The 25,428-nt window shown below is 42.2% G+C and overlaps 1 protein-coding gene across 1 annotated transcript in view; it reads left to right on the forward strand.

Moving 5' to 3' along the window:
- The window catches only part of EML5 (EMAP like 5), a 172,546-nt gene extending 148,013 nt beyond the window's left edge, over nt 1–24,533 (forward strand). Inside the window, exons 33-44 of the mRNA XM_056133752.1 lie at nt 1,891–1,911; nt 10,667–10,840; nt 11,619–11,827; nt 15,459–15,616; nt 17,880–17,994; nt 19,606–19,794; nt 20,144–20,316; nt 21,496–21,658; nt 22,094–22,197; nt 22,529–22,682; nt 24,053–24,153; nt 24,362–24,533. Of these exons, the coding sequence (XP_055989727.1) occupies nt 1,891–1,911; nt 10,667–10,840; nt 11,619–11,827; nt 15,459–15,616; nt 17,880–17,994; nt 19,606–19,794; nt 20,144–20,316; nt 21,496–21,658; nt 22,094–22,197; nt 22,529–22,682; nt 24,053–24,153; nt 24,362–24,398 (1,598 nt within the window). The 3' untranslated portion in view covers nt 24,399–24,533. The remainder of the gene's footprint in view (nt 1–1,890; nt 1,912–10,666; nt 10,841–11,618; nt 11,828–15,458; nt 15,617–17,879; nt 17,995–19,605; nt 19,795–20,143; nt 20,317–21,495; nt 21,659–22,093; nt 22,198–22,528; nt 22,683–24,052; nt 24,154–24,361) is intronic.
- The last annotated feature ends 895 nt before the right edge of the window (nt 24,534–25,428 follow it).

The raw sequence follows: 25,428 nt of genomic DNA on the forward strand, positions 1-25,428 counted from the left end.
GGGATAACCAAATTTTTGTTCGTTTTGTTTTTTGGCGTTTGCATTCACACTCAGAAATCTTCAGGGGTTACTCCTGGCTCTGCACTAAGGAATTACACTTGACAATGCTTGGGGAGGACCATATGGGATGCCAGGAATCGAACCCCAGTTCGCCACATGCAAGGCAAATGATAGTACCCACTGTACTATCACTCCGGCCCCCCAACCTGGGTTCAGTCCCCAGCATTACATGGGGTCCTCTGAGCACTGCTGGTTATGGCCCAAAAACCAAAATCAAGAAATAAAATATTTAGGCCTACAATTGTAGGTCTTTATTTGTATGTGCTCTTGTCTCAAGCCCTGTAGACACTCAGGGACAGAGCCACTTTTCCACACCAAACAGCCCGAGTCCTCTAGACAGTCTTCACGACATGCTTTCTACCCCGTGTTTGAGGTCAGAGCAGGTGCAGGACTAAAAGTGATACTTCCTGAGTGGTCTGCTCTGCTGAGTTCAAGTGTTTTGTTTTCACTCCAACCTAAGTTATCAGTAAGTCCTGAAATCACTATTTTACAAGAATAGACAAATAGAAAAACCAGCTCCCGGAACCGTGCGGCCGACATCTTATTATAACATCTTATTATCTCACTCCTACTTTGGACAAACTGGCAGGCTACCGAATGTAGCCTGCCCACACAGCAGAGTCTGGCAAACTCCCCGTGGCATACCCAGTATGCCAAATACCAGTAACAATAACGGGTCTCATTCTCCTAAAGAGCCTTGAATATAATTTCAGGGCTAGGATGAAAGAGACATTACTGGGGCCTGCTCGAGGCAATCGACGAATAACAGGATGATTTGTGATTTGTGAGACAAATATATAAGAATATGTAAGGCTTTTCCAAAACCAAAAACAGTCAGGGATCAGACAATAGTACAGAGTAGGGTATTTGGCTGGCATGCGGCCCACCCTGTTTCCATTCCCAGCATCTCATATGGTCGTCCAAATCAACAAGAGTGATTACTGAGTGTAGAGCCAGGAGTAGTAAGCATTGCCACGTTTGGCACCCACCCTCCCTCCCTCCCACAAATAAAAACAAAGCCGAAAACAATTATCTATCTTAAGTGGAGATCTAAAATATTACTCCTTCTTACTACACAGTATTGCTTCTAAAATTTTTATTTAATAGGTATTCCCACCACAAATATAACACATAGGTATTCATATCTCCTTTTTGTCAGTCTTATATTCAGACAGTGAATGTTTCATCTAAAAAAAATTAAGTAGGGTAATTTGTATCCTAAATTAAGAACTTCTTTTTCCTTTTTGGTTTTTGGATCACACTCAGTGATGCTCAAGAGTCAGAAATTACTGGCTCTGCAGTCAGAAATTACTTCTGGTGGTGCTCAGGGACTGTACGGGATGCGGGAGATCAAACCTGAGTGGGGTGCTTGCAAGGCAAGTGCCCTGGCTGCTAAACTATTGCTCCAACCCTGGGACTTTTTTTTTTTAGTTTCATAATGATATTTTATTTAGAAGGTTTGGCAGTTCTTCCCTGTCAGTATAGATGCATTAAAAATTCTAGTGTCGATTATCAGGGTATTTTATAAACCAAAGCAAGTGACTTATCAATTTAAGTCATATCAGTATTATTTTAAAGGTTGTAGTAATTACAATTTATATAATTCTTGATTAAGAAGAAAAGTTTGGATCCAGAGATTGAAAGTCATGTTCAAATGCTGCTGATAAGTCTGTATAAATAAGTAGCCTAATAAATAATTAATTAGTGCCGTGAAATTAGTTTTGTGTGTGATATTTAATTATTTACACATTATTTTTATGATAGTTTTTAGCAATTTTACTTTTAATGTTATTTACAGATAATTATTTTTCTACTGGTTTTCTGTTATAGGTGACTCTGCAGACATGTCAGGTAAGGAAAGCTGTTTTCTGCTTTGGTGTTATTGCTTATTATTGCCAGCCCCCAATTGTGGCTGACAGGATGTCCTCCCCACAGTGCTCTGGGGGTGGGGGGTCACTCCTCAAATACTCAGCCTGGCAGTTTGGACCTGTGGGTGTGGTACTCTGCCCATTACTGCAGAGCTGTTCCAGCGCTGCACTGAGGGCTCGCCCATAGCGCCACCCCCAGGCCTTTCCTCTGGGTTTCTTCGAAGTGTCCACACCAATTTAGGATTGCTTGTTTTATTTTTTGTTTGGGGGGGGGAAGAGCCACACCCAGCTGCGCTCAGGGTTTACTCCTGGCTCTGTGCTCAGGGTTCACTCCTGTAGGCTGGGGTGACCCTATGTGGAACCACATGCAAGGCAGTGCTCTATCCACTGTAGTATGGCCCCAGCCTCTAGGATTGCTTTTTTTTTAATTTCTTTTTAATTTTTTTTATTTTATAAGGTAGTTCACAATATTAGATTACATTTAATATTAAGACATCAATCCCACCACCATTATACCTCCTCACCATTTTTTTACAGAGGATTGCTTTTTAATGAAGACTGTTGTTTTAGTATTATGAGATGGAACCTAATCTGCAGTGGCAGCAGGTTTTTTAAAACTAACATATTTTGATGGTTTTAGTATGGCCACCACAGCTATTAAGCGATTTATATATTTATATATCTCATCACCACAAAACTTTTTAATGTGCCATTCCCATTATTCCACATATTACACCAACAGATCATGTAGCACTGTAGCACTGTCCTCCTGTTGTTCATCGATTTGCTCGAGCGGGCACCAATAACATTTCCATTGTGAGACTTGTTGTTACTGTTTTTGGCATATCGAATACATCATGGATAGCTTGTCAGGCTTTGCCGTGCGGGCGGAATACTCTTGGTAGCTTAACGGGCTCTCTGAGAGGGGCAGAGGAATCAAACCCAGGTCAGTCACGTGCAAGGCAAACACCCTACCCACTATGCTATGGCTCCAACCCAACAGATCATGTAAAGATTTAAAATTCTTACTATTTATTTTGACCATGGCTTTATGAATTCAGAAGCTATAACATGAATTTTTTGTGCCTGTTGCATTTAGTTATTTTAATAATTAGACCTTTTCCAGCTCTATGTGGTTTGCCAAGCACTACCCAGGAGTAACCCCTGGACTGCCAGATGTAGCCCAAAAACCAGAAATAGGAATTTGAAAACGCCTGTTTTTTGGGGGGGGAAAAAACATTTGCCAGTGACTCGTATCTATTTCCTTCCCCTCATCCAGAGTACAAAGCATGATTTTTTGAGTTGGCATTAACTCCAAAGTTATCCAACACAGCAGGCAAAGGATTTGTTTTCTTCACTTAGCTCAAGAGCAGGACTTGGCAAACTACAGCCCACTATTTTGCACAGTCCAAGTGGAGCCAAATCTAGCCTCCAGCCAGTGAACTAAATAGAATTTTAACTAATTTATACTGTTTAGAGGAAAATTAAAAGAATAAAGCTGCATAACACTTGGAAATTATATGAGATTCCCATTTCAGTAGCCATTGATAAGATTGTATTAGACCCACTCATTCTGGGCACAGTGTGCTACAGTGGCAGTTGACCAGAGACCACATGTGACAGTCTCAGTACTGCTGCATGACTGTCCACAAATGACTGTGACAAACTGTTGACAAGATTTGGTTGCCATTCCACAACATTTATTTTTTAACAGCATCTATCCATCATGTCAAAAAAAGGGGGGAGGGACGTGAAAACTAGGCACATGAAAAAGGCTCATCATCACTGATTACCAGGAGAGCGTAAATCAAAACCACTATAGGATATCACTTCATACCAGCGATTCAGAATGGCCTGTTCTTTCTGACACAACTGCTCATGGGGACAGAGAAAAAGAACCCCACATTCACTGTGGTTGCAAACGTAAACTGGGTCTGCCTCTATGCAAAACAGTATGGCGATTTCTCCAAACATTAAAAATAGGTAGCTCAGGGGCTGGAGCAACAGCACAGCAGGTAGGGCGTTTGCCTTGCACGTGTTCAACCGGGTTTGATTCCCAGCAACCTATATGTTCCCCTGAGCACCGCCAGGGGTAATTCTGAGTGCAGAACCAGAAGTAACCCCTGTGCATTGCTGGGTGTGACCCAAAAAGCAAAAAAAATAGGTAGCTCAGGGGGCTGGAGCAATAGCACAGCGGGTAGGGTGTTTACCTTGCACACAGCTGACCTGGGTTCGATTCCCAGCATCGTATGGTCCCCTGAGCACCGCCAGGGGTAATTCCTGAGCGCAGAGCCAGGAGTAACCCCTGTGCATTGCCGGGTGTGACCCAAAAAGAAAAAAAAATAGGTAGCTCAGTGAACAAGAACTTGCTTTGCATGTGTGAGGGACCCACAAAAAAATGATGAATAAAAATACCTTGTGATCCAGCAATTCTCTTCCTAGAGATCTATCCCAAAAATGCTAGGTCAAAAAGATAGTTGGTGCTCATTGTGCAGTTTACAATAGCCAAAATCTGCAAACAGTGACAATGAGTGAATAAAGAAGTTTTCCTATAAATGCACAATGTCACGGTCATGGTCACGGTCCTCCTGTTGTTCATCGATTGGCTCGAGCGGGCCCAGTAACGTCTCCATTGTGACAATTGTTACTGTGTTTGGCATATCAAATGTGCCATGGGTAGCTTGCCAGGCTCTTCTGTGCGGGCGAGATACTCTCGGTAGCTTGCTGGGCTCTCCGAGAAGGGCGGAGGAATCGAACTCAGGTTGGCCACGTTGGCTGCGTGCAAGGCAAACGCCCTACCGCTGTGCTATCGCTCTAGCCCAATGTACAATGTATTTAAGAAAAAAAAAAACCTCCGATGTGACCAAACCCCTGACCTTCTGTTCTAACATGGTTGGAACTAGAGAGAGTCATGCTAAGTGAAGCAAGTCAGAAGAAAGACAAATGTCAAATGATTGGGGTCTGAAAAATAGTACAGCAGCAAGGATGCTGGTGGTTTGATCCCTAGAACCATGTATAGTACCTGAGCACAGCTGCTTTGTCACAAAAACAAAAATGTATACATCAGATAATCTCACTCTTGGTATGTGAAAAAAACAAAGCAAGGAAAGAATCCATGTCCAGTAAAAACAGAACATTAAGCCCAGATGACAGAACTGAAGTAACCAAAGGGAAGGGGCCAGGGAGTAGAAAGAAAAGATTCTTAGCAGGTGGAGGGATATGGGCACTTTGACTGGGCGGGGGGGGCAGCGTGGGGGACCTAACAGGGTGCCCCTAAAACATATAAATATTTAAACTCTTATAAACAAGTTGGGCTGGAGCGATAGCACAGAGGTAGTAGGGCGTTTACCTTACAAGTGATCAACAATGGCTGACCCGAGTTCGATTCCTCCACCCCTCTTGGAGAGCCCGGCAAGCTACCGAGAGTATCTCGCCCACACGGCAGAGCCTGGCAAGCTCGCCATGACATATTCGATATGCCAAAAACAGTAACAAGTGTCACAGTGGAGACGTTACTGGGCCCGCTAGAGCAAATCGATGAACAATGGAAGGACAGTGACAGTGATAAACAAGTTACTCAATAAGTTTCTGATATACACACATATACATATATTTATACACACACACATATATATAATAAAATGGATATAAAGGAAAGTAGACTTTGAAATCACTTTCAAGGAACAATCAAGTTTGGATTACAGTGTTATCCAAGTAGATGGTAACACACTGGTTATTGTGTAAAGACAGGTGTAGCTATGCTGAAGAGCACAACAGCCATGGACAGTCTTGCTGTGTTTCTATCAGGTACTCGCAGCTCGCAGGAAAGCAAGTGAGGAAATTAGAAGATTTAAAACAGAGGGTCTCGGGGCAGGAGAGATAGTACAATAGGCAGGACCCTGACCTTGCATGCTGCTGACCTGGGTTCAACCCCCAGCACCTCCTATATTCTCCCGAGCCCGCCAAGGCTGATCTTTGCGCACAGGGCCAGGAGTAAGCTTTGAGTGCAACCGCATCTGACCCAAAGACAAAACACAACAAACAAACAGAAAAGAGTATCTTGCAACAAAATTTCTCCAGATAAATGAAAATCGAGGGCCAGAGAGAGAGAGAGTACAGGTGTTCAAGCACCTGCCTCACTTGCAGCTGAGTCTGGTTCGATTCCTTGGTGTGGCTCCGAACAAATTTAAACTACAGCTACAGGAAACAAAGGTCACTGACTACTAGCCAAAATAATAATAATAAGGCTCCAGCCAAGGACCAGAGTGATAGTACCGTGGGTAGGGCACATGCCTTGCATGTGGCCTACCTAGATTTGATCCTGAGCACCTCATATGGTCCCCGGAGCACCACCAAGAATGGTCCCTGAGGGCAGTGCCATAAATAAACCCTTAATGCAGGTATGGCCCCCAAACCAAAATAGATGAATAGTGCTACAACTGAAGTAATTTTCCTTTTTTTAATTTCTTAAAATTGAATCACTGTGAAATACACAATTACAAGCTTGTTCATGATTGGGCTTCAGTCACAAAATGTTCCAAAACCCGTCCCTTCACAGTGTACATTTACTACCAGTTCCAGTTTCCAGTTTCCCTAATGCCAACCCTCCACAGCCAACCTGCTTCTATGGCAGGCACTTCTCTCTCTCTCTCTCTCTCTCTCTCTCTCTCTCTCTCTCTCTCTGTCTCTCTCTCTCCCCCCTCTCTCTCCTTCTCTCTCCCCCTCTCTCTCTCATTTTAGGCATTATAGTTTGCAGTACAGATGCTGAAAGGTTATCATAGATATCCCTTTACCTTGCAACACTCAGTTCTTGTCCATAGTGATCATTTCCAACTAGTATTGTCATAATGGACCTTCCTCTATCTTAACTACCCTCCATCTCCCACAATAGTGGCCAATCATTGACCAGTCCTCCTGGCCCATTTCCCTGGCCTTGGATATTAGTTTCATTCCCATGAAGAAGTGCAGTCATTCTATATCTGTCCCTTCCTTTTGACTCAGTTCATTCAGCAAGATACTCTGCAAGTCTTACCCATTTATAGGCAAATTTCATGACCTCATTTTCCCTTGATCACTTGATCACTTGACATCCCGTTACTAATCAATTTGCTCGAATGGACGCCAGTAACATCTCCATTCGTCCCTGTCACGTGCTAGTGTAATCCAATAGCGATTGCGCATTCTAGGAACAAGAAGAGCCTCAAACTGATCATTCAGGGTCTTGATGAAGAAGTCTCACCATCTCATAGGTGGGTGGCCACACGATCTTTTGACGTCCTGTGGAATCTAATCGGTAATGGCTCTAGTCCAGCAGTCGTCTCCAAATCTCATTACATGTCCAGCCCATCTAATTTTTGACACCTTGGCAAATGAGACAACGTCCCTGATTCTTGATCATCTACAGAGGTTGGCTCTCCGGATTCTTTCTCTCACTTGAGTGAAGCATGATAATCCACGCATAGCTCTTTCGACTCCTCTTTGGGAGACACAAACAGATGCATATTATTCCATTTTGTAGATGAGCCATAGTTTCTTTATCCATACGTCTGTTCTCAGGCACTCAGGTTGTTTCCAGACTTTTGCTATGGTGAATAGAGTTGCAATGAACATATGAGTGCAGATGTTGTTTCTGCTGTGTGCTTTTGGATCCCCAAGGTACGCTCCCAGAAGTGGTAGTGCTGGGTCATATGGGAGCTCTAATTTCTAGATTTCTGAGGAATGCCCATATTATTTTTCAAAAAAGTCTGGAACAGTCGGCATTCCCACCAACAATGAAGGAGAGTCCCTTTCTCCCCACATCCACATCAGCACTGGTTGCTCTTGTTCATATGAATATGTGCCTGTCTCTGTGGTATGAGATGATATCTCATTGTTGTTTTGGTTTGTATCTCCCTGGTGATTAATGATGTAGAGCATTTTTTCATGTGCCTTTTGGCCATTCAAACTTCTTCTTTGAGGAAGTTTCTGTTCATTTCTTCTCCCCCTTTTTGATGGAGTTCATGGTAAGCTTTTATGTCTGTTTCTATGCCCAAAGCTTAGTAGTGTGGTCAGTCTCTCTCCCGCCCTACCTCTCTCTGTCTCTCTCTCTGTCTCTCTCTCTGTCTCTCTGTCTCTCTCTCTGTCTCTTTCTATCTGTCTCTCTCTTTCACACACATACACACAACCTATCTTATTACATGGTAAGCATTTATGTCTATTTCCATGTAGATTTTTTTTTTGCAGTTGTGTAAGTCGTCTGACCATTTTTATATGCTATTCAAAATTAAATATGTGGGGGGGGGGATGGAGCGATAGCACATCGGGTAGGGCGTTTACCTTGAACATGGCCAATCTGGGTTCGATTCCCAGCATCCCATATGGTTCCCCAAGCACCGCCAGGAGTGATTCCTGAGTACAGAGCCAGGAGTCTGTGCATCACCAGGTGTGACCCGAAAAGAAAAATAAATAAATATCTGGTTAATGTTTTTGGTGGAGTAGAGCCCAGTTGGGCCGGAGCGATAGCACAGCGGTAGGGCGTTTGCCTTGCACGCAGCCAACATGGCCGACCCGAGTTCTGTTCCTCCGCCCCTCTCGGAGAGCCCGGCAAGCTACCAAGAGTATCTCGCCCGCACAGCAGAGCCTGGCAAGCTACCCGTGATGTATTCGATATGCCAAACACAGTAACAACAAAGTCTCCAGTGGAGACATTACTGGGCCCACTCGAGCAAATCGATGAACAATGGGAGGACAGTGACAGTGACAGAGCCCAGTTGTAGAATGGTTCAGTGCCCCAAGTTGCTACGCCTGGCGGTGCTGATTGGGATGGGAGAATGCCCTGCCAGGGAACCAATGTAGGACCTGCATGCACGCATTTTCTTCATCCCTGTGAGCTCTCTACCCAGCCCCTCATTTAATATAGTTTAACTGCTTTATTTGAAGAACAGTCAGGTTTATCATTGTATACCATAAATTGTATGTGGCGTATAATACAGTCTAAGTTTTTAGAATGTTTTCTTTAAAAACTAATCAGGATTTATTTCCACATCTTTTTTCTCTTTCATTTCCCAAGTGGTACATACTCAGAGGGCCCGAGGTGCAGCATGGTCTATGCCCTGCAGTTGGTGCGTTGGTATTTGGGGGCCACAAGGGCCACACCCAGCATTGCTTGGGGCACCGTGTGGTGCCTCGTATTGCACCAGATTGGCTGCATGCAAGGCCTGAACCCCCAAACTCTCTCTTGGCCCTGCATCATGATTTTAAGATAGCTTGTCTTATATCACATTTTTTTTTCCTTTTTGGGTCACACCCGGCGATGCTCAGGGTTACTACTGGCTCTGCACTCAGGAATTACTCCTGGCAGTGCTCAGGGAACCATATGGAATGCTGGGAATCAAACCCGGGTCAGCTGCGTGCAAGGCAAACACCCTACCTGCTGTGTTATCACTCCAGCCCCTCACATTTATTTTTTGCAAGATTTATAATTTGAGGCAAGGAGATTTTGGTTACTTTACTAAAAGGACTTTTATGCTGTAACTGTGTTAGATGTTGAATTACTGAATTAGCTGCTGGCATTTTATTATTATTATTATCACTCCCTTTGTTCTCATTGTTGCCATGTCGGGTCACACTCTGGCACCAGAGATCTTACTGGCAGCACCAAAGATCACACTCACAGCCTCAGGCTTGCCAACCTGACTAAGCCACATTCCCAGATCTCATGCCTATTAATTTATACAGAATACGGTTTATAAAATAAACACAGTAGAAACATAGGCGTTTTTAACTTGGACAAATATAGAGAACCTGGAAAAAAAAACCAAGCAACCAGAACTGGTTACACAAGAATATAACACCAAACATTTATTTTTTAGACACTGGCAAGTTTATTTCTCCCATGAAATTCTGATTAAAATTTTAATCTTAGGAAATTAGCATTTTGCCAGATAACTGTTAGTCAGTGCTGAGGTATATTTGAGATAGTCGGGATTTCCTGCCTATTGTGTTTCTCAATTTTACCTACTTCTCTTTTTTGGAGGGTGGGCCACAATACTCAGGGGTTACTCCTGGCTCTACACTCAGGAATCACTCCCGGCAGTGCTTAGAGAACCATATGGGATGCAGGATCGAACTCAGGCTGGCCGCATGCAAGACAAGTGTCCTGCCCACTGTTCTATCACTCCGGCCTTAGGCTTATCAACTTTTCATCTCTCCTTCATATGACATAACTATTTGAACATACACTCTGCATTAACCATGTAAATTTAACACGGGTCTAAGACATATATTATTTTTGAGTAGTTGAAGTTGTGACTGCCTAATTTACTTATCAGAATTAATGTTATTATCCAAGGTTATTTGGATAAAAGCCTGAGGACATCCAGCATTTTGTTCTTTTCCTTCATCAAAATAAGCCTTAGTTTCTTTTTTTTTTTTTTGTAAATTAAGTACACCTTGGTAGTTTCCTTTTTTCTTATGTTTCAGAGATAAGCACCCTCCATATGCTTTACAAATAGAAATAGTTCTAGTACTTCTGCTAGAACTTTTGTTTGTGTAGTTTTATTTTGGTTTGATTTTTGCACCACATGTGACGGGTGCTCAGGGATTATTCCTGTTTCTGCATTCAGGGATCGCTCCTGATAGGTCTCTGGGGAACCATATTGGTGCCAGGGATCAAACCCGGAACAGGCACATACAAGACAAATGCCCTGCCAGTTGTGTATCTCTCCGGCCCATAACTACTGTTTTCCATCTTTATTTAGCTACCGCTCCTTCTATCCACATCTGGGATGCCATCAACAAGCAGACCCTGTCGGTCCTCAGATGCTACCATTCAAAGGGGGTGTGTTCAGTCAGCTTCAGTGCCACTGGGAAACTCTTGCTGTCTGTGGGGCTAGACCCAGAACATACTGTCACCATCTGGAGATGGCAGGAAGGTAGGGTTCCTTTTTGCTTTGAGTTCCTTACTCACATAAGAATTATGCGGTATTGTGAATTCACTGATATTTGTCTTACCACAGTCATTGAAACCATTAGTTACTATATCCCAATGCATCATACACCATTTCCATTATCTTCTGCTATTTCCTTTCAGTAAACTGTATGTATTGCTTATTATATAATTAGTTTATAGAGGATCTTAAGAATGTAAATAGTATAATTTAAGTATAAAAAAATCAATAGCGTAATTAATACTTTAAAACTTATTATGGGGGCTGGAGCAATAGCACAGCGGGTAGGGAGTTTGCCTTGCACGCAGCCGACCCTGGTTCGATTCCCAGCATCCCATATGGTCCCCCGAGCACTACCAGGAGTGATTCCTGAGTGCAAAGCCAGGAGTAACCCCTGAGCATCGCCGGGTGTGACCCGAAAAGCAAAAAAAAAAAAAAAATTATGTATCTACTTAAAAAAATGAAACTCATAGAAACTACATAGAAATGTGTTTTTTTTAAAATCTAAAATGGCCCTCCGTCAGTAACAATGCCGCTTTCCTTGACTATATATCACTCTGAAAATATGGGACAAACCCTGTCCGCAAGAACCCTAACCCCAACCTTAACCCTAACCCTAACGCACTTGTCACTGCAAGTGCCAGGTTGGGACACAGCCTGCTCCCACACATATTTGTCTCTTGAATCACTCTTTTGAACGACTAAAATTCGTATCATACTTTGTCTGTACTAACCTAAATAATTTCATGGTATCTTTTATCAGGTGCCAAAATTGCCAGTAGAGCTGGTCACAACCAGCGTATTTTTGTGGCAGAATTCCGACCGGATTCAGATTCCCAGTTTGTCTCTGTGGGAGTGAAACATGTGAAGTTCTGGACACTGGCAGGAAGGGCTCTGCTGAGCAGAAAGGGGATACTGAGCACCCTGGAGGATGCCCGGATGCAGACCATGCTGGCTGTTGCATTTGGTGCAGTATGTCTCTTAAAATGCATGTGGTAGTGTAACTGTGAACTTATGTATTGGATTATTTTGAATTTTCTTGCCAAAGACACAATAACGTTGACTTTATGGATATATATCCAGTTAGTGATATTCATGGATTATTTCAGCTTTCAAAGTCTAGTACTTTACTTGGAAAGGTGTTTTTGAATTAACAACAACAATGAAAGAGGAGATGGATGAAGCGCTGAATAAATAGAATTTTGGAATAAAAAAAAAAAAAAGTCTAGTACTTTCAGAGATCAGTAGTGGGAATGAAAGTTAATAGGGAACATGGAGGATTATAATGAAATGTGTGAGTCCTGGGCTGGATAGTACAGCAGTAAAGCACTTGCCCTTACATGCTACTGACAAGGGTTCAATCCAAGCACCGCATGTGGTCCACTGAGCACGGAGTGATCCTTAACACAGCACCAGGAGTAACCCGAGCACAGCCAGGTGTGGCCAAAAATATTTTGAGTCCTTGGGCTACTGCCATTCTCAAAAGTATTTTGTAATCACCGCCCTAATCTTCCTAACATTTGTTTTCCTAGTAGTTTCTCACTGTTCTAAAAATGAAAGATAAGTCAAGAAATTAACTCTAACGTGTTTAAGGTTGTCTGTGGGTTAGTATTCTTTTTTCCTCCTATCATCTTAACAAACTGCTTATCATGTAGTTCATGTAGTTGGAAGCTCAGGACAATTTCTCCTGCGAGGGGAAAGAGCAGAATGTTCCAGAGCTGTCTCCTTGTCCCCCGACCCTCTATCCCCAATTCCTGTCTGTGGTTTACAGTTTACATCCCTTTCCTTGAAATCCCAGAAGTGGCAGGGCTTTGTAAGACCTTCATGTATCAAGAATCTAGAAAGCATGTAGGTATGTAATATTTGGAATAAAGAAAATTACAATGTTAGAACCTTTAAGTACTTGAAGGAGACTTGAAGAAGCTAGAGGGTATATATAGTAAGAGAGGGCGGGCACTTAGTGGCCTTGTATATGGCCACTTTGACTGCAACCCTGGTTTGGTTCCCTGGTACCATGCCATCCCCTGAGCACAGAGCAAGGAGTAACCTCTAAGCACAGCAAGTTTGGGCCAACTCTGTTCACCACCACTGCCACAAGTGAAAAGCAAATAGAAATGTTTGAAAATAAGACCACTGAAAATCAGCCATGCCAGTTCAAACTTTTTAAATATTTTGAGATCCTTTAGGATCACTAATTCCTTTCCAGAATAAAAACCTGAAGATTCAAATGCTACAATGTTATTAACTTTTTTCATATAAGATTCTTTACGAAGTTATCCATTCTCATACCCATTTATAGAAAATAAATCTGAAGATTAAAATATTCACCGTAATTGGCTTAAACGTGAAACGGCAGTAGTGAGACTCTTGTTATACAACCTGTTAGGTTGTGTGCAGTTTAATACTTTTATTAAGAATTTTAGTTTTTCAGGGGATTGAGTGAGAGCACAGCGGGTAGGGCGTTTGCCTTGCACACGGCCGACCCGGGTTCAATTCCCAGCATCCCATCTGGTCCCCTGAGCTACCACCAGGAGTAATTCCTGAGTGCAGAGCCAGGAGTAACCCCTGTGCGTCACCAGGTATGACCCAAAAAGCCAAAAAAAAAAAAAAAAGAATTTTAGTTTTTGTAAGGGTCTGTCTCACAGTAATTCAATAATAAAATCTTTAAAAATATGTTTTTAATTTTAATTTTTGGTTTCTAGATGATATCTAGCAATATTTAGGGGCTACTTCCAGCTCAGTGCTCTGAGAACACTCCCAGTAGTGCTTGCAGGACCACGCCAGTGCCAGGGATCAAGTCCAGAATTCCCACATGCATATATACACTTAGGCCTTTGAAACATCTCACTGGCCCCCTCCACTTACGCCTTTTAAAACAGCTCTCTCCAGGGGCTGGAGCGATAGTACAGCGGGTAGGACATTTGCCTTGTACACGGCCAACCTGGGTTCAATTCCCAGCATCCCATATGGTCCCCTGAGCACCGCCAGGGGTAATTCCTGAGTGCAGAGCCAGTAGTAACCCCTGTGCATCACTGGGTATCATCCAAAAAGCAAAAAAATCAGGAATAATAAAACATCTCTGTATGAGACAGAAAAGAGAGTACGGGGGCAAGAAACTTGCTTTGCTTGTGGTTGACTCTGGCTCAGTCCTCAGCACCACACAGAGTTCTGTGAGCAACTACAGTAGTGACCCCTGAGCAGAGTCCAACAGCCCCTGTCCCAAATAAATAAAAGAAATGAATATTCTCTATGCCAGGTAAGAGTCAAGAAATTCCAACTTCGGGGGCTGGAGAGATAGCACAGCGGGTAGGGCGTTTGCCTTGCATGCGGCCAACCTGGGTTCGATTCCCAGCATCCAATATGGTCCCGTGAGCACCGCCAGGAGTAACTCCTGAGTGCAGAGCCAGGAGTAACCCCTGTGCATCGCCAGGTGTGACCCAAAAAGCAAAAAAAAAAAAAAAAAAAAAATTCCAACTTCTACTCCTGAAGCATTTACATTCTACTTGCAGATAAGGAATGAATTGATAATACTCCTGGGTTACAATTCCAGTTGTTATCCAAATGTGACAGAATTTAAAGCCATTTTTCTTTTCATTGAAGCTAAAATGAAACAAAAAAAATCAGCACTTGATATAGAACTGATTTCTCCATTTCCCACTTAAATTCATATAAGGATTATAATTCTCAAAGCAAGCTCAAGAACACGTCATTAAACTTTTTTTCACTTAAGATTTGTCTTATTTTAAATTGATTGCAGAAATGCACTATCTTTTACTATTTTGATAAATCACAGAAAATGCTGATTTCACAAGTGACTAAAAAACTCTTACAGCTTTATTATTTTAGTTTTGGGGCCACAGCCAGCAGTGTGTCCCCAAAACTCTTGACTGCAGGCAGAGATCACTCCTGGTGGTGCTCAGAGGACCATATTGTGTGACAGGGATCAAACCAGATTGGCCATGTGCCAGATAAGTGCCCTGCCTGCTGTACTACTGCTCTGCCCCCAAAGTCCTAAACATTCTAGGACTTCACCAAACCTAGCCAGTTCTGATTTCCTCCTCTTAGTCCTTTATTGCTGTTACTGATGGCCTCTTATTTCTTTGTCATCTGATAAAAATTAATCTAAATGGATGATATAAACCGAGATCATATTTAAGAACTAAAAGAGACCTTAGAGAATGAATGCCCTCTTTTTATACATAAAAAGGCTAAAAAAATCTTGTCTAAGGTCATTCTAGAAAATGAGCAGACAATAGAAAAAAGTCCCTGACAAAGCTAGACCCAAGTCAGTCTCTGATCCAAGTTCAGTTTCTCCAACCATACCATGCTTTTTATGGTGAGACAGAATCGCACTTAGGGGCTGCAACGATAACACAGTGGATAGGGCGTTTACCTTGCACGCACCCAACCCCAGTTCGATTCCCAGCATCCCATATGGTCCCCTGAGCACCACCAGGAGTAATTCCAGAGCCCATGAGCCAGATGAGCCAGGAGTAACCCTGTGTGACCCCCCCCTAAAAAAAAATCACACTTAGAGAAGTAGCTTTGAATTCTACTTGAACTTTTGATGAGTTTATCTCCCCCTTCCCCTACTCCTTTTCAGAATAACTTGACGTTTACAGGTACCATCAGTGGAGATGTCTGTGTGTGGAAAGATCATATACTGTGTAGGATCGTAGCCAGAGCTCACAGCGGGCCTGTGTTTGCCATGTACACCACCCTTCGAGATGGACTCATTGTGACTGGAGGCAAGGAAAGGCCGTGAGTCCGCTTCCTTTCTGTCTCGTACCATGCGGTAACAGACTTGCAGCTATTCACTCTCAGCTACGTGAATGATCCCCATCTTCCTGAGGCTTCCCTTTCGCCTTTTATGTGCTTTCTGTTGTTATTTTGGTTCTTAAATCACTTCCATGTTTTTGTTCTGCGAACTAAATAAATCTGAACTCCAACCAGGTGCCAGTTTTTTTGAGGTGCAGATAGTCTGTCCCCCAAGAATTGGTTCCCTTAATGTCTAGAAGCCTGGGGGGCTAGAGCAATAGCACAGCAGGTAAGACATTTGCCTTGCACATGGCCAACCCGGGTTCGATTCCCAGCATCCCATCCCTGAGCACCGCCAGGGGTAATTCCTGAGCGCAGACCCAGGAGTAACCCCTGTGCATCGCTGGGTGAGACCCAAAAAGGAAAAAGAAAAAAAAAATGTCTAGAAGCCTGTGCTGAGTGACTAGTGAACCAGGGATAATCTAGACTAACCTGCTCTCTTCTAGACTCCAAACTCTATCCTAAGGAGATTTTGCATTGTCATGCATTTTTTAAAGGATAAAAGGATGCTATAAACCAATTCACATTTTGCTTTGTTTGCTCTTGCATGAAGCAGGCTTGTTGGATAAAATAAAGGCCTCAGAAAAATCTGTCTGTGGCACCTTATCCTGAGTGATTTTCCAGTCACTAAAGTAACCAGTTCTTGAAAGACTTCCTACAAACATTCCTATGTATGTTAAAATGCAATGTACCAATAAGTGATAAGTGACATCTTCATCCTGAATACAGGATTAAAATGATCATATTAAGCACAAATAAAACAGCTTTGTCTTTCACATAAAGAATATAGTATATCAGTATTTTTACTCTAAAAGTTTCTCTACTAGTAAAGAAATACCTTTTCAGTCTTCCCAAGAAAAAAACCTTGTTATATTATTTTGCCTTTATATATTGCTTTCAGATTTGTTACATGTCTTCTGGTCTTGCACACTTCCCATTCTCAGGAGGGTTATTTTATTTATTTTTTGCTTTTTTTGGGTCACACCCAGCAATGCACAGTGGTTACTCCTGGCTCATGCACTCTAGAATTACTCCTGGCGGTGCTCAAGGGACCATATGGGATGCTGGGAATCGAACCTGGGTCGGCCACATGCAAGGCAAATGCCATACTCGCTGTGCTATCACTCCAGCCCCAAGAGGGTTATTTTAATAATGAAGGGGATTCTCTTGGCCCTTTAAAATAACTTGGTATTTTTAGAGTGGCATTTATAATTCTACCACCTGGTCTTAACATTTCCATTATATCATCCTTTTAATGTAATATATGTGTGTGTGTGTATATATATATATATCACTATCATCCCATTGTTCAATTCGCTCGAGCGAGCCCAGTAATGTCTCCATTCGTCCCTGTCACATGAAAAGTGTAGCCCAATGACATATTGGGGGCTCCTTCGGGGTCAGGAGAATGAGGAACCATCATTGTTACTGTTTTTTTTGGCATATCGAGTACGCCACGGGTAGCTTGTCAGGCTCTGCCATGCGGGTGGGATACTCTTCGGTAGCTTGCCGGGCTCTCCAAGACGGATGGAGGCTTTTGGGGCAGCCTCTAATCACCTTTACAGGTGTTCCTAGTCAGGCATGATAGGTGGGTATGATACTCTCAGTAGCCTGCCAGGTTCTCTGAGAGTGAGAATAAGAGGTCACGCAGCCGCTTGGTTTTATAGTCTCTGGATGGCAGTTGGTGGGTGTACCTGTCTAGCTACTAGAAGGTGGGGGAGCTGGGTGGAGGAGGCCCAGTCCCGAACCAAGCAGGCTTGGAGATCTCAGCCCTGGGTCCCGCACACCTGGGTTCCTCTGCCGGTTCCTCATCCAAGCATGTAGAGAGTGGTCTCAGCATGGCTTTGGCTGGGTCCCAGAAGTTTTCAGCTGTCGGGGCTCTGCTCGGGGTGGAGAGGGAAACTCAACCCGCCCTCCACCAAGGGGCCCAGGTGAGGATAGCCAGGTGCAGGGGCAGGAAACTCGGCCTTGTTCTCTTCCGGAAGCTTGGTTTTATATATATACACACATGTATCTTGGGACACCTGGGGATACATTTAGTATTTACACCTGGGACACCTTAATAGCTTGTTTGCTTGTGGCAGAAAAATAAGCATTTCATTAAAAATTGTAAACAATATTTCTTAAACAGTCCTTAAAATTGCTATAGAAAATGAGTCTACCCAATAATATATGCTTATTTTGCTTTGGGCTGTTATTTACTCAGGTCCAAAGAAGGAGGAGCAGTTAAACTATGGGACCAAGAACTGAGACGCTGCCGTGCTTTCAGGCTGGAGACAGGACAAGTCACAGATTGTGTTCGTTCTGTTTGCAGAGGAAAAGTAAGAAGTTCTTTGGTTGAACTGAACTTGAACACTCATTCCAATTGCAACTTGAGGAGAAAACTTAATGGGCTTGTCAGTTGTGTCTGCCTTTCCCGTGGGTTTCTCTGCCATGCCACTGTGGACACACGTGCAGCCCGTGACCAGTTGCAGCTTGAGGACGCTGTTCTGTCTAAACACCGTATTAAAACTTTCACATTTTCTTTTCACCGGTACCACGAATTTTCCTTTCAGTGTTTGGTGGTGTTGAAGATCAAACCTGGGGCCTCACACAAAAGACATGTTCTACCGTACCAGTGGACTCATTTCACATATTTCCTTTTAGAAGTCTAAACAGTTTATTTAGATAAACTTGTGTTTAGTGTGGTGAGCCTCCTGGGAAAAGTCTCTTTCTCATTCCACTCCTCTGATTCAGTTTTCTCCAGTCCCCTGGGATCTCTTTGCAGGACTGCATTACATGTTGATTCCTACAGCACCTTGGTCCAAGCAGCTCTGTCCAAGCTTGTCTACATTCACACTTACCTAAACAGTGAGTGGCCTTGGCATCTACCCCAAAACACAAGAACATTTGAAAGAATATGTGCACCTATGTTGATTACCACACTTATTACAGGAGCCAAGATATAGAAATAATCCAAATACTCAATGACACAGATGGATCAAGAAATTGTGGTATATATACACACAATGAAATACTATGCAGCTCTAAAAAAGAACAAAACCCTGCTATTTGTAGCAACATAGATGGAATTAGGGGGTGCTGAGTGAAGTCAGTCAGAAGGAAAAGGACAGATACAGAATGATCTCTCATATGTGGGACTTAAAAGATACACAGCAACAGAGCAACAAAGGGCAAGAGGCACACAACAGAACTGATCCACACAATTATTGCGGGGGAGAGGGGGAATGCTGAAAGGGAGGTGGATACACTGATGATGGGTGTGGTGTTGTATATAAATATAAGCCATAAACTCTCCTCCCTCTTTGAGGAGCCAGGTGACTAGGGGAAGAAATTCCACACACAAGAAAAATTTGAACATGAGTACACTTGCAGTAATAAGCCTGTTTATAAACCACACACATTAGTATGCTTAGGTTAAGTAGCAAACTTACATCGTTTTTTTTTTAATTCATCCTGAGGACCACTCGTTAGTGCTGAGTCAGGTAGTTCCAGGGGACATCAGGGTCACCCTAGGTTTTACACAAGGAACAATGAATACAGTGCTGGGAAATGAATCCAGGAAGCACAGGGTTTTCTTTCCGCCCATTTATCATCTTTTAGGGGTCATTCCTGGACCACCTGGCAGGCATGGCAGTTTGCTGCTTGGGCCGAGTGATGCAGTACTGCCCAGCAGTGCTCCGGGGCCTAGCAAGGAGTATTAACTTAGAGGAAATTCACTGGCATATACTTAAAAGTTCACCCACATGTACTTTGACACCATCCAGCCCAATGATCCTGAGGGACATTTCTTGTTAAGAGAAAACTGCATGGACTAATGATTGGCTTGCTACTGGATTAGCTACAAAATTCTGACTGGCCAGTAGGGTCATTCGTTTATTATAGGCAAGAGAGCAACCATGCATGACAATGTAGTATCCACTTTGTTTCAGGGCAAGATACTGGTTGGAACAAGGAATGCTGAAATTATTGAAGTTGGAGAGAAAAATGCAGCATGTAATATTTTGGTTAACGGTCATGTGGATGGACCAATATGGGGACTGGCAACACATCCTTCCAGGGATTTTTTTCTTTCTGCTGCAGAAGACGGGACAGTGAGACTCTGGGATATCACTGATAAAGTAGGTACAAACAATTCTTAACAAATTGTTCAAGTTTCTGCAAAGTATAAGCACTAGAACAAAACTTAACGCTCTTAAGATTCGTGTTGATGGGCTGGAGCGATAGCATAGTGGGTAGGGTGTTGGCCTTGCACATGGCCGATCCAGGTTCGATTCCCAGCATCTCACATGGTCCCCCTGAGCACCGACCACCAGGAGTAACTCCTGAGTGCAAAGCCAGGAATAACCCCTGTGCATCATCAGGTGTGACCCAAAGAACAAAGGAAAAAAAAAAAGATTCATGTTGAGAATTTGGAAGAGAAAGTTGCTTATAAGTATTCTACTTAATGTAGTTCTCTGGCTCTTACAGAAGATGTTAAACAAAGTGAATTTGGGACATGCTGCTCGTACTGTATGTTATAGCCCTGAAGGGGACATGGTGGCTATTGGAATGAAAAATGGAGAATTTATTATTTTACTGGTGAGCTCTCTGAAAATATGGGGAAAGAAGAGAGACAGGCGATGTATAATTCATGATATCAGGTTAGTAAACAACGTAATTTCTAGTATGTTTATATAAATGCTCCAGCTTATATTTGAGAACCACTTCTTAGCACATCAGTAATTGTCCTTAGTGCCCTTGGAAGCTTAACACATCATAAACTGCTCTGTGGTTGATGTCCAGTGGATCTGTAAGTTAAGAATAAGTAGTCAAACACCCATATTCCTTTATAATGCAAAGTATTAAGGGACTGTTGGATGGATAATCACATTAGAATACATCTGCCCTTCACATTATCAGCCTGGAAAAGTAAAGTGATAATCCCAAATGTTTCCCCTAGTAATTTCCCTAGCAGTTTATTTCCCCTAGTAATTTAATTACAGAATTTCACTGAATTTTCATAAATATACTGTGACCCCAAAACTAAACCTTTCTTGAATTTTATTTTTCAGGGCCTAACTTTGTTTTTTACAAGTGGTTACCCTTACTTCTACTTGATCATAATAGTAATTGGCAGCCGAATCAATCAAAAGCTTGAACTTCCACTAGTAAAAACCGTTTCCAAGTGAACCCTTCCTAGAACTTCGAGATGCTACAGCAAGATAGTCTGAATTGCCCCGTGCTCTGCAGGGTCACTAGACAAACCACGTGTCATCTTCATTGGCTGCTTTATTGGAGAGCAGAGACTCCCAAGTAGTGCTCCGAAGGCCCAGGCACCAGCATATGATTATAGTTGGCCCAGCAGGTTGGGTGGGTCACTGCCGGGGCCCTTCAGTGCTGGGGGGACCACCTCAGCAGCAATGGGGGGGGAAGAGGCCTCCAGAGACAAGAGCTGTACTCAGCTTGTCTCTTAACTCTTCCTACATGACTCAGGAACGTGCCATTCCTGCAATAACCCAGAGTGACTTACTCCTCATTCCTTGACGTCTACAAAAGAATCCAGAATCCCAGTGATTTTTTTTTAACTTAGCTGCTAATGTACTGACTGTTCAAAAACATTTCTTTAAAGATGATTAGGTAATTCAGGAACCACCTAAAATTGAAGTAAAACAAAGCTATTCTATGTAAAAATATTAGTACATGTAATCAGTTATGTCTGGTAGGGCTTTTTGGAAGGTATATCCCACATCTACTTATTTTCTAGAGCAGGAGTTACTGGTCTTAAATGTTTTGTGCAATTTCATGTGGTCTGACTGATCTCTCTTATGTTGCATATACAGATTTAGCCCGGATTCCCGATTTCTGGCAGTGGGTTCTGGAGAGAACTCAGTGGATTTTTATGACCTAACATTAGGCCCCACCCTTAACAGAATAAGCTACTGCAAAGACATTCCAAGCTTTGTCATTCAGATGGACTTTTCCGCAGATAGCAGGTTTCTCCAGGTATGTACGGGCTAACCAACCAGTTTAGAACAGCTCTGCTTTGATGCTGGCATTAAGTGAATGCAATCGAAGCTTCTGACTTGTTCCGTATGAACTGTTCTTTAATTCTATTCTTTTTTTTTGGTGGGGGGGGGATCACACCTGACGATGCACAGGGGTTACTCTTGGTTCTGTACTCAGGAATCACCCCTGGCAGTGCTCAGGGGACTATATGGGATGCTGGGAATCAAACCCTGGTCGGCCACATGCAAGGCAAACGCCCTACCCGCTGTGCTATTGCTCCAGCCTTAAATAATTCTAGTCTTATCAATACTTTCTTCTACTTACCTTTTGCTTTTGAATACTAAAGATAAAAACCAAGTAGCACTTATTAGTACATTATAAACCTCTTCTGAATTTTGCCTAATAGGACTCAATTATTTTAATACAATTAAGGTCTCCACTGGTTGCTATAAGCGGCATGTCTATGAAGTGCCTTCAGGAAAACATCTTCTGGATCAAGCTGCCATTGACAAGATTACTTGGGCCACATGGACTAGGTAAATATGTCATGCAGTATTGAGAGTTGATATGCCCATGTTAAAATCCCTTTGATTAAACATATCATGCTATCAATTTTTCAAGGTAAGGAAATTTGAGTTGAGACTATACAGGGGTTCTTCAGGCTGAGGATGACACAGTACTAGTGAGCACATCTGTGTGCCTGATCCTGGCACTGCCTGTCCGCTGAGCCCCACTAGGAGCATCCCAAGTATCACCAAAGAGCTTATTTAGTTTACATACTATTTTTTTAAATTCAGTTACCAAAATACGATTTTTCTGTGTGGTGAACTTGTTTACTATAGATTTGCTTTCATTCTTTCCCCTTAGCATTCTAGGAGATGAAGTTCTGGGCATCTGGTCCAGACATGCTGAGAAAGCAGACGTCAACTGTGCCTGTGTGTCCCATTCAGGAATCAACCTTGTTACAGGAGATGACTTTGGCATGGTTAAGTTATTTGACTTCCCGTGTTCTGAAAAATTTGTAAGTTTGTGTTTGGTGTCCTATTCCAAGAAAACTCATTTTTAATATATAGGAGCATTTAATGTACTTTTCCCTTTAAATGATATTAATATTCCCAAAATACAAAATAATCTCTTGTACTGTGAGAAACACACACCCACACACCCACATTCCACCCATTCAGCCACTGACAAAGACATTTCTGTTGTTTCCCTATCTTGTTTATTGTAAATAAAGTTGCAATGACTCTAAGAGTACATAAATCTTTTCCAGTTTTTCCATCCAGATAAATACCCAGAAGAGAAACTGAAGGGAAACTGCTGACACATACTTTTTTGTTTTTGTGGGGGCTGAGTAACACCTGGCTGTGCTCAAGGATCGGTTGAGCTCAGGCCACCATATGTGATGCTGGGATCAAACCTAGGTTGGCTGTGTGCAAGGAGTCTTACTCACTGTACCATGTGCTCTCAGAACTTTCATGCCATATCCCATAAGGGTTACACCCATAAGTCTTAATTTCACTCCCAATAAAAACTATCCACTCATTAATACTTCCCTCATACATACATAATAGATTAAAATGTTACTATCTCCTGATTTGAAAACATACTTTAAAATAATCAATTTTGGGGCTGGAGTGATAGTACAGTGGGTCCGATCAGGGTTCGATCCCTAGCATCCCATATGGTCCCCCAAGCATCCGACCAGGGTTCGATCCCTAGCATCCCATATGGTCCCCCAAGCAACACCAGGAGTAATTCCTGAGTCCAGATCCAGAAGTAACTTCTGAGCATCTCTGGATATGACTCAAAAAGCAAAATTATATGTATCTTTTTTCATTGAAGCCCAATCTGTGCTCTCCAACTTGAGCCGCATCCCCAGCCCCCAAATCACTTTCTACTTGGACTCCTAACTCTCCACCATACCCTCCAGCTTCCTAAAATACATTACTCAGAAAATAAATAAAAACTATTAAAAATGTTATTTCCTCCTGCCCCCAATAAACCTTTCATCAATTTACTACCGAGTTTAAAATGCTTTTCACAAATGGGCACTGGTGGAGGGATGGGTATTTGATCACTGTATAATTGAAACCCAAGCACAAAAATTTTTAAGTCTACAACTGTACCTCATGGTGTTTTACTAATAAAAATTTTTTAAAAAATGCTTTTCACCAGAAAGTCTTCATTACTACCTACAGATACTTGACTGCCCAAATCACCTGATTTTTGTTACGTGCCAATCCAGTAACTCAGACAGCATCCATCACTGGCTGTGATCTTCCTTATTTGTTCTCTCCAGAGCCCCAAGATAGAAATGCTGATGTCCAGTGAGAAATTTTGACATTTGTGTATCAAACATTCTGGAATTTTCTTCTTATTATTTTTCAGGCAAAGCATAAAAGGTTCTTGGGTCATTCACCCCATGTGACAAACATTCGATTTACCACTGGTGACCGACACGTGATCAGTGCTGGAGGAGATGATTGCAGGTCGGTAACCTGATCAGTGCAACAACACTAACTCCAATGGCTTAAGGTTTTGGGCTCAGCTAGTTAACATAAAAAGGCAGCATAACCAGATGGCCCCTTGCAGTCAAAAACTATGTAATACAGAATAAAAGTGACTTTTTCATACATGTCTAATCTGAAAGCTGAAGTAAATTGTTAAACTAATGAAAAAAATTTTCTCTGATTACAGTTTATTTGTCTGGAAATGTGTACATATGCCTCACTGAAAGAGACAGATGCTGAGAAGACTACGTGAATAACCTTGGAAGACCAGAGTTTTGAAGAGGAAAAAAACCCAGAACCAAACCCTTCATGGTCCAGTGGTGCTAACTCAAGATTGTAATGGGGATAAATGCCCAGAACCCAAAATAGCAGAAGAGTAGAGCTGAAACATCATAATGCTGGCTATAAGCAATGGACAACTCTCCATAACCCATACACTGCCAGAATTATTTTCCAAGAAGGATCAAATATTTGGTGAAAGCCAACACCCATGTTTCTGGGGAATGTTGTGCAAGTTTGGCCAGCTCACTGGGGAGATTAAAAGGATAAGCACTCCTCAAAAAACCAAAACCTTAAGAACCCAACTTGGGCAATTTTTATCATATTAGCATAAGTTTTTTTTTAATAGCATTTATATCTTACGGTCAATGCTTATTATGGTTTATCCTTCTGTTTACACAAGGAAAAGAAAAATACCATCACCCTACCCTAAAGGATCATAGTCCTAAAAGGCAAACATTTTCACTAAGGAGATATGAGGAAGCTTGACTGGAGAATATAATGCTTAAGCATTTATACAGGCCTTTCTCCAAAGGACATTTCTCCTGGCCATTTTAATTCAGGAACAGATACGGTATCACTTTCATGGTACCTTTTCTTTTTTGAGCTATCTTTTTATGTTTGGATGTTCAGTCATCTCTATGATTGGAAAATTAAAGTATGACTATAGCTCAATAATGGATAAGTATGATGAGCTGTTTTCAGTGGTGTAGTTTTTTAAGGTTTTAGATAGCAATAGTATTTCAGATATGGTCCTACATTTTTGTTCAACCTGCAACTTGAATTAAAAATTTCATAGATTTTCTTTTTTCTATTGGGAAATTTTAGATGCAGGCCACTCCATAGGCTGACTTCCAAAATGAATGAGTACACAGGTCAGGTCTGCTTACCAGATTTGGTAAAATTTCTTTCTGGTGGATCAGGGCTGAACTCTTAGATTCTTATTTCTCTTCACTTTAAATGCTGCCAAAGATC

Source organism: Sorex fumeus, unplaced genomic scaffold (assembly GCF_029834395.1).
Source record: "Sorex fumeus unplaced genomic scaffold, SorFum_2.1 ptg000098l, whole genome shotgun sequence".
Lineage (NCBI taxonomy): Eukaryota > Metazoa > Chordata > Mammalia > Eulipotyphla > Soricidae > Sorex > Sorex fumeus.